Raw genomic sequence first — 14,543 nt, 5'->3', positions numbered from 1 at the left:
GAGAGCGCGGTAGCGTGATGTCGAAAGCGTTACGCGTGCAAAGCATCTCTTCGGACAAGAACATACGTCCCAGCACAAAGGATATCGACATAATGACCGACGTAACACTGTTTTCGCCATGTCTTTCGACGTTTCAAGGCAATCTTCGCGCCGTTGACATATAGCGCTAAGTGCAAGTATTACTTGGCGGCGATCCAATGACTGAGTGATATCTGCAACCGTGAAAATCTCGAATAAGGTATGCTTAACGTAAACAGTGGTCCGTCTGAAATTAAAGTGGCTGAATTAGCTTTACCCGTGCAGAGACTTCGATATCTACGGACGAGATATTGAACAAGTGGAAGCACAGGCACGCGGTTTCTGCGTTATCGGCCGCTTAACAGAGCTGTATAATAATAAAAATTGTTAGTGAAGTCGCGAATGTGAGAGTACTTTGCCACTGGTAAATTCCCCTGCAGTTCTTTCTCCCCCTCTCTTGCTCTTCGCTTTCTCCTCGTCGCAGCAGCAGTACAAAGCGAGTTTAGCATCGGCCGCGGTTGCTCTATCAATCTAGACAAAAAAAAAAAAAGCCTGAAGTACGACTCCAAAAATGGGTGGAAAGTGTGCTACAATGGTCGTTAGGTAATTGTGAAAAGTTAGGCTGTCTCGTACAAGTGTATACGGTGAAAAAAAAAAGAAAGCGATAACTCAATACAAGTATGAAGAAGGCACACTTACAGACATTGGTGGTGATGTGCGAGTAATCGTACCGTATTTTTTGTTATTGTGTGGGCTTTTCATTGTTGTTTTGGTCGTCTCTAAGGTCTGTATTCAGATACTAACCTCATCCTTCCTCCAGTTTTCCTTATCGGCTTTACGCCTTTTTTGCGCTTGCTGTACAAAGTTGGCTAGTTTTCATTAACCAACCTTGATTTTTTTTACCCTGTTACCATTTTCGTGCCCTTATGGCTTATGTATAGAGTACATAGGGTAGAGGGAAACTGGACGTATTGCCAAAATTTGGTTTGTGAACACGGGCCTAAGTGTTCGTAAATGCGCACTCTTGACGAAGCAATACCTGGTGCATGGGATAAGTGAGGAAGGTCTCCAGGGTCCTGCCTTGGAGCACGGTCTTCTCCTCGAGTCGCTGCAGTATGGCGGCGAACTTGTCGCGCTGCTTGCACTCGGCCAAAACCTGGAGGCTGTAGTGGTGGTTGCGGACGTACTCTTGGTAGATCGTCAGCATCGGAAGGAGCATGTCGAACAGATCTCCTGCGGGGCGTCCGGGACGTGGACGGACGGACGGGGGATGTACCGGGACCAACGGGGAATTGGGGCGGTGGACCAGTGGAGGACGGAGCGGAGAGAAAGAAGACGCGCACCAGCGCGCGTACGCACACACGTCGAACGAACAGGGGGTGACAACGGCCTCAGCCGGGGCACCGAGGTGACCCCTGGCGGCGGCCTGTGACACCCGTCAGTTTACGACAGAAGTACGAGCCGGGCGGCGCCTCGAGCCGGATTCTTTTCCGAGAGCCAGTGAGATGCCTTTTACTTAACGGTTCACCCAATGTGGTGTTCTGGTGTTTAATGTACTCAACTGCTGACCTGAAGGTAGCGGGATCGATGGAAATCTTGTACTGCATGTATTTTATTAACTATAAAATATAATGGTATGTATCACATGTCTCTAATGTTATAGTCTGATTATTTCCGAGTGATTGTCATTTAAGTGTGTTATGTAGTAAGTATGTTACAAGATTTGTACAGTCAGTCAGATTCAACGTAACATGATATGTTTTGGCAGCTATCTTTTCTCTGTTGCTTTTTTTGTTCATGAAGGACTGATGCCGCGAAAGCTGTTTTTTTTATTTTTATTTTTTGATGTACGAACTGTGTACAAGGGTGTTGGGTCCTCTGTCAGGCTATATGCCTTTAGCTCCAACATTTTTTTTTGTTTCTTGTGTCTTGTACAAGAAAATAATAAAACAAATTTTGAAACTGAATTGAATTGAATCCCGGTCACGGCATCCGCATTTAGACGGAGGCGAAATGCCACGGGCCCGTGTACTTAGATTTAGATGTGTGTCTAAGAACCTCAGGTGGCCGAAATTTCCGCGGCCCTCCATAACGGCGTCCCTCATAAATGAGACGCAAAACACTAACCACTCCATATTACTCATCGCTTCTTCAAGAACTGCTTGTGTCTATTGAGTATTGGTAGATAACAGAGACGTGGTTTGTGCACTGATTTCACGTAAGTGTCTGTAGTGGCAACTTCGGATTGCATGGGAGGACCGCAAAAATATTTTATGGCAGCTGCGGACGCCTGCACTCTTTTCACTCGCGAGAAGGACAATGAATGAATAAGCTTTGTTTGGGGTTAGTAATGAAGTTTTTTTTTTAAATCAGTATTGTTAACAGGTAAAGAGAAACCTTTGTTAGTTGCAGCGTAATTTCCACGTGGCGACTTACACAAAGCTGCACTATTGAAATTTCAATTCTTCGATATCAATTTAAATAGTTCGACACTTAGTTCAGTAATATTATTTAGGTAAAGAATCTGATGGTGTAACGCAATGTACTTATCTTTATTGTCACTTGTTCGCTCAAGAACTACGTGAATTCTAACGAGACTCTTGCGCAACCTAACCAAGACATGTTTCGAACATTTCGAGCATTCTCGTCCGCCTCTTAAAAACACCGTTAAACGTGAGCTATAGGGAAGTCCAGGCTCGAGGCGCCGCACGGCAAAGCCAAGTGGAAGCAACAGCGATAAGCGTACAGACACTGCACGTATATTGTTATAAAAGAGCACGAGGCATCAGGCTTTGTCCACCCGCGGATGCGTCATGCCCAATGACGTGCAGCCGCCATGCCAGCATGCTCAGTGAACCATGCTCAAGGCGCGTGCAATCCCGCGTGCAGCCACAAGCAACGCATGGGCTCGTTGGCAGCGCCCCACTGTCGCACGTGGAGGTGTCCATCATTCGATGACGTAGTTTGTAGTTTAGATTTTTTTTTCTGGGTGAAGGGGCCAGTCAAGCTGTGAAATGCAGCTTTTCCCCCTTTCGCACCAAACCACGTATACAGTGTATTTTCGTGTTACATGTCACGTAATTGAATAAACTCAAACAAAGAAAAGACGCTCGCTCTGATGTAATGCGCTAAAGGAATCTCGTGGCGAATTTTTATTCGTCACCCATACAAGATATGCACGTATTCAGTGAAGGTGCCATGGCGCTTCATTGTACTATCAGATCGATTGAGGAACAAAAATATTGCAGCTGAGTGGTCTTGCATTTTTGTGAAGTCAGACTGACGTAGACGCGTCTTTAGAGGAGCTCCTTGCAGAATTTAAGGAGAAGGGTTGTTAAAGCACACCGTATCGTGTTTACTCGTGGTGAGTCGTTGTGCTCTACTCACCTGATGCGGGAAAATAGCCTGAATATATATATATATATATATATATATATATATATATATTATTGAATGAACTCGCAGATAGCATATTTGAAAAGGAAATTGTAAAGCCAATTTCCGTTTAAAATCTGTTACCTGCAAGTTCATTCTGTATAGAACAATACCCGGACCTGTCGTGCCTTCCCTTCAATATATATATATATATATATATATATATATATATATATATATATATATATATATATATATATATATATATATATATATATATATATATATATATATATATATATATATATATAGTGGGAGTAATAATTCAATGGGCCAGTTAGTCTTCGTGAAGGTATCGGATATGGCACAACGGGAGCGTTGTCAACAAGGATAAATATATTTATTTCCCAACAGTTTCGGGAGGGGACCTCCCTTCATCAGGGGATGAGTTATACTGACATGAGCTTCCAAACATCCTTGCTGCCGCGTCCCTCTCGCCTTGAAAGACGCTTGCGAGAGTGAGAGGGAACTGGAAGAAGGAAAAAAAGGAGAAAAAAGACGAAAAAAGAAAGAAAAGAAAGAAAGTAAAAAAAGAGGAAGAACCACAGTTGGCTTCGTTCTCAGTGTTGACAGTGGTTCTTCCTCTTTTTTACTTTCTTTCTTTTCTTTCTTTTTTCGTCTTTTTTCTCCTTTTTTTCCTTCTTCCAGTTCCCTCTCACTCTCGCAAACGTCTTTCAAGGCGAGAGGGACGCGGCAGCAAGGATGTTTGGAAGCTCATGTCAGTATAACTCATCCCCTGATGAAGGGAGGTCCCCTCCCGAAACTGTTGGGAAATAAATATATTTATCCTTGTTGACAACGCTCCCGTTGTGCCATATCCCATACCTATATATATATATATATATATATATATATATATATATATATATATATATATATATATATATATATAGGCAAAATTAAGGCAACATTAAGGGTCATGCTCACGAAAGCGTTCTTTCGTAAATTCTTTTTCCGGTTGGTCGGTAGCTTTCGCTAGTTATATGCCCAGCGTAAGGATTGGCTGATCGTAGTCGTCTCACAAACGATTACAGCGTAAGATGGAGTTCGCGATTTCTAGCTCATAGGGGACTATATAGTACATTGTTACTTACGAGCATGTTAGTTCGGCCGTGGGTGCTTGTTTCCACCGTTCACTGCGAGTTAACAACATTCATTTGTCACGCGATTAACGGCATGGTCGGAAGGAACTCTTGCGCTCGCTTCACGTTCATGTAGCGGCTACTTTCTCTAAGCACTGCGAGAGCGATGCGCGTGTCACACGGCAGCGATGTAATTGACGGGACGCTTCTGCTGGTAACCGAGCGCGAGCTGTAGCGTGCTTTCGTTTCGAGCTAGCGTTATTGTCGGGGCCAGGCGTACAGCGTGGATGGGCACTGTGATGACATCCAGATGTGCCCGGCGCAGTTTCAGCTCTAATTGGGGCAGCTGGGGACTCTCAGGCGTGCCACCTTTTTTCAGCGACCATTAGGCGCCAACAGTGCTCGCTCATTGGCTTGTGCCCAGGTCGCAAGGTTCGTTAGTGGAGCCACTACTTCTGGAGAACGCGTCTGCCCGCGGAATTGCAGCAGGCGCAATGGTTTCCTCTGGAATTCATTTCGCGCATTTAGCTGTGCATTCTCCCTGGCGTAGGGTAGGCTTGCCCTGAGCAGGCTCGAGGCGAAAGATTTCTTGACCTCAATTCAGGACGATGGTTTTTATGAGAACTAGACATAACACGCCAAAACATCGTACCTGTATATATGAATGTTTTTCAGGCAGGTGCGTCTTTACTGCATCTATTCCCAGTTGTACGTTTAGCTTTTGTACGAATGTCACTCCTTACGTCATATTGTAGTTTGTATGATACGTATAGCGTGTTTTACACGGGAAACGCGTGAAATCTTCCTGATTTCAATTGCAGATCAGCTTTCCATCACTATGTGATTTGCTCTGTACAAATTAGGATGTAAAGGCGTCCGTAAGCTCAACTCGAACGCTCCGCAGCGAAGCCTGGACTGGTTTGACTGATGCCAGCTGCGAAGCGCTGGGCACTGTTGCCGATGTAATGCCTCGGTATGCTTTGATACTATGTCAGCATGCATTCGTAAAAGCTCGGCTACAGAGCCTGAAGCTGCGCGTTGCTGGCGTCAATCAAATCGTTTCAGGACATGCCGCAGAGCGTTCGCGCTAAGCTTGCGGACCACCGTACATTTGGGCGTACGTAGTATTGAGAGAGAGGCCAATATTTCAGGACGCCTAACAAGTGTCTGGGAGGAAGGTGCAGAAAGCTATGGTTTTGTATGAGCTGTAGTGTGGGTTTCCAGTGAGTCAGTGGTCTTACTTCCACGTAACTACAAAATAAAATAAGAATAGTATGTTTGGAAACCAAAAGCTGAGGACTCTGGAAAGGCTAGGCTAGAGAAAATGCTGTGAAAATCAAAATCGTGAAATAGACTCCAATTTAGCGTGAATCAGTCATATATTCAATCAAATCATGAACACAAAGTATTTTTCAGTATGCAAAGTTAGGAACATTGTTTTCTAACTTTTATCTCGCAACGTCAACACTTGTTTAATATTCTATTTCCAAAGTCATTTTCTCGATATTTTTTTTTCGTTTTGTTCTGGTAGCGGTGGCGGCATCAAGGTTGTTTTTTGTGGGCGAACTATTGAAATAAAAAGTCAGGTGTCTGTTATGTAAAGCGCCTCTGGTTTTATTCGTGGTGTAATGTAAAAGAAGCTAAGTACAGCCCACTTGTGTTCCAATACGGCGGTAACGCCTACCGCGTAATAGAAGATGCTTCGTGTTCTCTTTCTATCTTGCGCGAGTGTTGGACTGTTTTCGATTCATAAAAAAACGAAAGGCCGAGGACTCGTAGTTCCCGAGTACAGCGTTTCGAACAGAGCGCCGTATTTACACCGTCAATGGAAGAACGCAGTTTTTTTTTCCCGTGTTGCAGTGGCACTCTGCCTGCCGAGCGTAGCGATCAGGCGATGTCCACCTTCGTACATCTGGGGATGCGATGCAAGGACGTGCGATAGAAAAGGCATCGTCAAGGGCTCTCATGCGAAAACAAAACAAATACCGACAGAGAAAGGGCCTCACTGCTTGTGGGGCAATTTTGTGGTCTCATTCGGCGTATGCTGTTCGGCTAGCAAAGGCAATGCTACTATTTGCTAAGGCGTATATAGCCTCCCCTTTGCCTATTTGCGTACTATGGAATCTATCTAAAACTCGGGAGTGAAGCGGCTCGCCTACAGAGTTTGTTCCGAAGAACATGTCACTGTACGATTCTCTGAGTGGAATACGAGCTCTCCCATTACGCGTTTATTTAATGTCGTCGTTTAATAAAAACTTAGATGAAATTGCAAAGCAACGGTGATTGCCAGTTCCGGTGTCCTTGCAGTTTTTACGAAATAATGGTACGTCACTGCATGGAACAACGCGGCTGTCGACGAGCGAATACCTTAATTTGAACTCTCACACTCGCCTCTTTAACAATTATGTGCTTCATACCTGTGCGTCAAAAATCACCGACAATGCCACCCGTATAAATTATGCCTCAGTATTGTGTGAAGCATCGCAAAGTTCAACACAACGCTATAGCACCGAAATTGCGATGGCTTTTTACTCTGTTTTTGTTCGGACATATTTTCAGTCATAATGTGCGTTACCGGTACTCAACCAGCGAGACAATTTTTTTGTTGTTGCTCTGTTGATGTGGTTCTGCCCGCCCATTCGCGCCACGCTAACCGCACCAACACACTAAGTACCGAATCACTTGCCAAGCTTTGCGGCATTCCCTGACCGGTTATTCCCTGACTCGCAGTCAGCAGCGGTACTTATAATCAGCCTTGGAGATATTCCCTGCGCCACCTGTAGGACCTTCTTTCACGTGAACTATACGGCCACCGGTAGTGGCAATGAGTTCCCTAATAATACACTAGAGGGAAATCCGGCTCCAATGTATATGGGAACTACAACGCATAGCACTTCAGTCTGCATAAGTATAAGGGAAGGGGGGTACGTACATTTGTCTATATTTGTTTGGCACCGTGCGGCTTCCAGCCGCTTTATCGCGAGACGAAATTCAGCAATTGCTCAGCAGTTACAGTACATAGGTCCATGACGAGAACCTCTACGTACTTTATTGGGTCAGTTGGGTTTCTGCTAAGAATCACGCCTTCGTGTCTCCTTTTATTCGTTCTTCCTGGCAAGATTCACTCGACCACAACTACCGCTGTTAGGCAGCCCTTCCGTCATGTACAGTCTTCTAGTTTTCTCTGTATCTTCTCTCAGTCAGAAGGATTCCCGCACTCACAGACTGCCCGCGTTGCTTGATACGAGGCGAACACATAATTCAGTAAAATGTCTTATCTGTACTACGTTTGTTTTTCTCTAGAGGTGGTCACACATTCCAATTTGCTGCGAACAAGTAATTGTTTATTCGTGTGATGAGCATAACCATCCGGTTAGATCAAATACTTTTTTTTTCGTGACAGCTGTCTCTACGAATCATACATATAAAGTCTTAATTATGGTAGTTGTATGATTTAATTTACGATTATTCATGTGAACGCGATGCAGTGGTCTTTCCCTCGGGCTGTACGATGCCTTTGACTTTTTATTTTTGTTTCTACTGTATCTTCTGAAACTGTATACGCGAGGCAAACCCCGACTCGCTGATTCGTCAAAATAACGCATCCTTTCTTCTTTCACGATGCTTTTTGTTTACCCAGAGCTTTTTTTTCAGCTGTAATTTTGTTTTGGTCAAGTTGCAACCAAGTATCTCATTCAGCGATGTCGTTCCATAGAAAACGTTTCTGCGTGGGGAAGGTCTTGTTTTACAACGAGCACGCGTCATCGAAAATGAGCGAGGCTCAGCGAAATGCTTTATAGTACCCTACGCGCTTTTTAAAAGCCTCCGTAATTATAATTGCCGCTGTTTGTTCCGTTTGCGATGTTTGCACTTCGACAAAAAAAATCGCTGAAGCAATCTCTATGATTGAAGAGGGATGTTTCTTTCTCCGCATCCTCAGAATTTGGTACACGAGGCAGTTTTTTTTTTTCATCTTCTTCTCCGTTGAAAGAAAGAGTCGTGCAATGTGAATCCGGTCTTTTCTGAAAACAGCGGCAACGCAGGAGAACGCCCGTGAGCGCGAATGGCAAGGCGAGGCGCTCCACACAGTGTGCCTCTCTTAAGTTCGGCTTACGTTTCGAGTAAGGAACGCTGGATCCTCTTCCCCCTCCTCCTCTTTCGCGACCTCTCCGCCAAAACGGCGAGCTTCGGGTTACGAGTGCCACCTCATTAGCGCGAGCCGTACGTCGAACAAGAGAACGCATGCCGCGATAGAGGGCGCCCGTCCATTGTTGTCGCGGCGTCATTGCTCTTCCCTCGCCCCTTCAGCTTGCGGAGTAACGGACGACGTCTAGCCTCGAGGCTTGTTGCACGGCTTGCAACACGAACCGCAAGTGGTAGGAACTGTGTGCTCTGATTGGAGATGCAAACAAATAGAGTACTCAAATGGGCGCGCTCTGAAAAACTTGCCCCTCCTCGGTTGTTTTCGGCCACGGGTGAGGTAAAAGGATCCGCTAAATTACTCATCATTGTGAACGTCAGTTATTAGTGGCAGTGTCGAGTTGTTATGATACACAAACGAGCGGGGTTGTGATTAAAATTAAAAAAAAAGATTGCTTCTGAATGTCGCTACATCAGCGAGTTTTTGCGGAAATGTATTTCGAGTGAGCGGCGTTTGTTGATAACAATCGCTGCTTCGCAATCAAGTCGAGCTTTAAACGAAACGTAAGTTGTGCGGCGCAGGAAAAAGCTCTGGAAACATGAGATGTCTTCGGGAGAACATTCGCTCGCTTTGAGGTTGGGTTACGGGAGTGCCTTTTAACAAATTGCGCTGAACTTCTCGGGAGACACATTTTCGCTAGCTGATAGATGCAGACGTAGCGTGACCATAGTAACAGGCTATCGTGATTGGTTAGAACTTTAGTTCATGTTCCGCTCAGATAATGGCTTTGAACAAAAAAAAAAAACTGTGGAGGCTGTAGCTTAATACTTACTTTTCCGCAAGTCTCGTATGTCATGATGCCTGTAAGACCTAACTGGGTGTTTATAGCGAGGTTCGCGCTGTGTTATCTTCACTATACAAATCGTCATAACCGACCAACGTTCGCGGATGCATGTATATCCCGTGTTTTATTGCACGCACATCATCACCGGCTCACATTTCGTACCTTCAAGTACAAAAAGCAAGAGATGGACATTCTGCGTATCAAGTTTTTCGTTTGAAAAATGTTGCTGCTGTGCTCGACCATAAACCAAACCAAAGATGATTTACTTCTACATGTAAGCTTGCCCATACGACACATTAATAAAAACGGAACAACTTTAATAACGTTATGCTTCTATGTTGCTTTGAATGGAGCCCCTCGTTCGGGTTCCCGCTGGCTACTGCGAGTGTGGTCAACGCCGACAACTCAGGTGCCCTATACTTAAGTAAAGCTCCTCACTTGGATCTTACTTTCCCTTCGCCGTGTTCCTTGCGCGGCTTCTCATGGTCAGAGTAGCCGTGATAAGGCGAGTATCACCTACATGGTGATCAAGTTTGGGCTGATTGCCAAAAGGAAAATCTGATAAGTTTCCCATGTTTTCTTGTATTCCTACAAACGCGAAAAGAAGTGCATACATGTTGAAATCGCGTGTGCCAGCTACGCATTGCCTTCTTCTAATCCCGCTATCATATCACAATTAAACGTTGCCAGTTCGCATTTTGAAGACCTGCGTGAGCAGATGTATCTATTTTTGTTCCAGATTCACAACAGGTATATCGGGAAATCTTTGACTCTCCAAATTTCAGTAATACACGTTGAACTCAAGCAGCTGAGTTTGTGCACTAGCATGCCCTATTGGCCTACGAAAGCCGTTCAAAGCTGCGCTACTCTACGTACAGGCTTCAGCAGTGAGCTGTAGAGAACGACACCTCTACGTTCACTGCGGCAGCCACAGGCCGACACTCTTTAACGCTGTGACAGCAAACAGAACGAAAGATTAAAAAATAAATAAATGGACAACATCTATGGACACACAAGTATATGTTGGGGCAGGGATTTTACCCACAGGATCGTACGTGTTTGGTATGTGTATCACCCCATCCCTCCATAGATAGCTTAATGCCCGGGTGTATACGCACGTATATATAGATGGATAGCCACAGAAAGCAGCGTGACACGGAGACAGGACAGCAAGAAAGGCGAAGAACCTTACCTGTACCTTCAAGAAATCGGAGAAAAGCGGAAAAAGGGGAACGCCCGGATGAAGGACGCTGACCCAGAGTAGACGTCCGTATCAACATGCACTGACAAACACTGGACACTGCCGCTACCGCTTGTTCGGGTGTTTTCATTATTTTTTTTTCCTCGTCCACGCAGCCCGCTGTGACGTAAGTCGTCTCGAAAGGGCTGTTCTGGGAATGCTCCTTTGTTTAGTTCTCGAATGTTCGACATTCGCAAGCAGAATGTGGCAAAAAAATGTCAGGGATACAGTGACAGCGACAGTGTGTCCTTGTTATGCAACATTAGTATAAACAAATTGTGTAACAGAACAGTCTTACTGAAAAAACGTAACCACACATTGTGACAGTAGTGCAGTAGTCATCGCATAGCATCGACGCAATTCCTTTCATATGGCAAACTCTGCAGATTACATAAGAGCAAGTGCGATGCTTGTCAATTTTCTATTGTTCAAGTGTTATGGGTGGGAAGCAGAATGCGGTGCCCATGATTTCTCTGTTGAACATTCAAGCGGACGCAATAAATGCAAGCAGTGTCATGCTTTATTGCCGCAATAAGTTAAGCATCTTGATTTCTTCTTAAAGGTAAAATGCAAGTAGCGTATGTGAAACTACTCTTTTGTGGTTAAGCCTGTTGTTTTACAAAGTAGTACCAGTGCTCATCAATGGTGACAAAGGCTAAGAAACAAAAGAAACAAAAAACTGATGAGGCAAACAATATGTGAGGTCGTCGCGATCGTAGTTGTTTTTTTTTTTGCTGTTTCTCGTGTAAAATACAACGATGTTCCTTGTCGTGACGGTTCATCTGCACTGAAGTGTAACAATTATTTTTTTTTCAATATTAGTTAGCGAAGATGTGGAACGCGCAGAATCGAACATACCACGCTCGTCTCGAACCCGCGATTCTTTACGTCGCTAACGTGGCCTTTCAGGCTCGTTCAACCAAGCGTCTTTGCGTAGAGTATAACATTGTCTTCTTCAATCACACAACTGTTTCCTAGCCACTCTGCCACCGAAGGGGAAGGCCGTTGACGACGCAAATTACTCTATTGTGCTGCTACACGGCGAAGCAGTTGGGTCGTGCGCTTAGCGTGAATAACGCGGCCTTGATTGGAAGTCGGCTTTGTTCTTGATGCACTTTATGCACCGCACGTATTGCAAAGTCAACTGAGCCGTAAAGAAAAAAAAAAGCAGCAGAGAAACGCCCTTCCCTTCAGCTGCCTCCACCTCTGTGCAACATCGATCGGTGGTCGGGTACTCTCTCATTTTATTCGCTTTTTTTTTGTTCGTCCTGGATCCTCAGGAGCGAGCAAGACTTTCGAAAGGGAAGTGGTGTCGGAAACCCCGTCCCCTGATTGAATTTAAGGTTTGTCCGCGTCGGCGCATTAGCACAAAAGACCGTGAGGACCAAGCTGAAGGCGAGTCTGTCGGTAGCGACAAAAACATAAGAGGTAAAAGAAGAAAATAAATAATGGGACCAGGAAATAGCTTTCAATCTTTCCATCGGCTATACCTTTCGCTTCGTTTCTTTTGTCGCCCGGCCGCGCACCTTCTAGGGCGGGTCATCAACGCACGGACGTCTGTGCCTCCCAGTGAGACGAGTGTGCATCGGGTGCCCGAAAATTCTCGCCTTCGCTATTCGGTCTCAAAACTCATCGGTGTTTATGGTGTACCACTCTGGACGGAGAAATTGTTTACCTTGCCAGTGTAAAGGAGGCACGATCCTTTTGGGGCCGTGAAACTTGTTTCAACGCTGCTGCGCGCGCCTCTTTTAAGGGCAAAAGTATTGGATTTCCTCACTAATAAAAATATCATTGTGTCTTGTTTGTTTGTTTATTACGTTCGCGTGAAAAGATGCGCTCCTTTTTCGCGCCAAGAATGCGGCTTTGTGTCTTGGTCGCGCCTGTTTGAGGGCCACTCGCCTTTGTGAAATCATTGACAGGGGGTACTCTGCTGAGAAAACGCGAGTATTAGAAATCGCATTTTCCCACTTAGAAGGTGTTATGGGTGCGCCTATTTGGACTGTGCTTTCGGTACCTTCTTGCGTGCTCTATTATTTGTTTCTTACGTGCCGCGAGCGCTTACACTGACTCGGCTTAAGCGAACTTATCGCGAGAACAGCAAATACAAGGCTTCTGAGGACTGGCTAGAACGTCATAGGAAGAAAGCGGACACCGACTATTCAACCTGAAAGGTTATCTTAGGGCGCATGACTCGCATTAATGACAGAAAATCCTGTTGCTTTTTGATAAAAGGTTTCTGCGTGCGTAGTTCAGTATGATGTCGACATGACTATCTATAGATAATGACCGACGTCAGATAGCTTAGCCACTGATTAGTTAGAAGGCAGGACACCTAGTGGTTATTTTCATGAGCAATAGATAAAGATGAACAACCTAACCTAATTCTAAACTGGAATATCAAAGTGTTTTTCACTTTTTACTGAACTTAGACTGCCACTTTTCCTACGTTTGTTTCTGTGCGAGTGCACGGGCTAGAAAAAAAAGTGTGTAATTTCCCTGAATCTCAGCATCAGCATTGCATAGCATTGCCTTCAGGTGAAAGAAAATGGGAAGAAGCATCATAACTCGAACAGAAAAGTTTTAAGGTCCAAGATAAAGGATGCGAAGAGAGTCAGCAGAAATGTGAAGTCAAGATGCATTTCGGTATCAGCCGTTCTTTCTCGTTTTTGGACGTTCTGGTGAAGCAAAAAAATATCGGGGACAAAAAAAAATACAGGAACAAAATGTGGGTCTGTAAAATGAGAGAGAGAGAGGGGGGAAAAGAGAAAGAGTGACAGAGAGAGAGAAAGAGAGAGGAAGAACTGCGCGTATCTTTGCATGCCGCTCGCAAATCATTCCACGCTGGACGGTACCATCCCTCGGGAGCGGACGCGGCTCTGCACGCGAGTCCATCGCCTAGAGCGCGACCTTTATCAATGTCGCCGAACTTCACTCGTTGCTTCTTTGTCACATTTTCTTTCAATTTGCCAGTTCGAACTTCTCGAAAACCTGCGCGTCACATCAGTGCGTCGTCGTTTTTCGCCTACTTATAACAGTTCGCCGTCACCTATACTATCAACAGCGAGCACGGGAGATTCACGTACGAAGACATAAAAAAAATTTGTTTCTAGGCACGAAAAAGATGTCGCCAATGTCCTCTCTGTCTTCGCTCTTCTCTCCTCATCTCGGCCGCACATCTTGTGGGGGAAAGACTTCATAAATAAGGCCGTGACGCTATGCGGCCTTGTAACTGCACCCGACAGGCGAAGGACGGTCTCCGTGCACCTTTGGGCGCGAGCGGCGCGGGCGTATATCTTCATTTGGCGGACATGGCGGGCGCACTCGAGCCCTTTCAGCCACGTGCTACGGCGAGAGCCAGTCATCTCTCGAGAGACGCCAGCAGCAGCCGCCATTTTTACGCCCGTCAACTGACTCCCAGCACAGAGGGCTCTGCAAGGCTATTTATACGCGGAGGCTCATTTCTTTGTAACGATTTCTTCGGGTCGCGGTGATCTCGTGTGGGTGAACTGGCACACTGCGAAATATGTCAGTGGTCGTTAAAGGGCCTAACGCTTTTCGAGAAAAAAGTGTATTTTCCCTTCATTATTCAGGCCTTCCTTCCTCGCGAATGTCCCTGCGTGGTCTGGTAGTGACCGTAGAGGATGTTTTTTTTAAACAAAGTACAGAAAAAAAATAGAACTGCCTCTCTGTAATAAACGCTGAAACATCTATTATCCTCAGTTATTAACCGCGGTTCTTTCGAATGTACGCGTATGCATACTTTGCGATGGAAAGAAAAATTGA

At 45.2% G+C, this 14,543-nt stretch overlaps 1 protein-coding gene across 1 annotated transcript in view; it reads right to left on the bottom strand.

Annotated features, from left to right (window-relative positions):
* The window catches only part of LOC119164774 (ras-specific guanine nucleotide-releasing factor 2), a 367,674-nt gene that overhangs the window by 64,239 nt on the left and 288,892 nt on the right, over window positions 1-14,543 (bottom strand). The window contains exons 8-9 of the mRNA XM_075894126.1: window positions 10,713-10,718; window positions 1,058-1,251 (exon numbers count right to left, since the gene is read on the bottom strand). Of these exons, the coding sequence (XP_075750241.1) occupies window positions 1,058-1,251; window positions 10,713-10,718 (200 nt within the window). The remainder of the gene's footprint in view (window positions 1-1,057; window positions 1,252-10,712; window positions 10,719-14,543) is intronic.

The sequence above is a fragment of the Rhipicephalus microplus genome, chromosome 1 (genome assembly GCF_043290135.1).
Source record: "Rhipicephalus microplus isolate Deutch F79 chromosome 1, USDA_Rmic, whole genome shotgun sequence".
NCBI lineage: Eukaryota > Metazoa > Arthropoda > Arachnida > Ixodida > Ixodidae > Rhipicephalus > Rhipicephalus microplus.
Note: the sequence above shows the minus strand (reverse complement) of the source record. Positions and strands in the feature narration are given on the sequence as shown.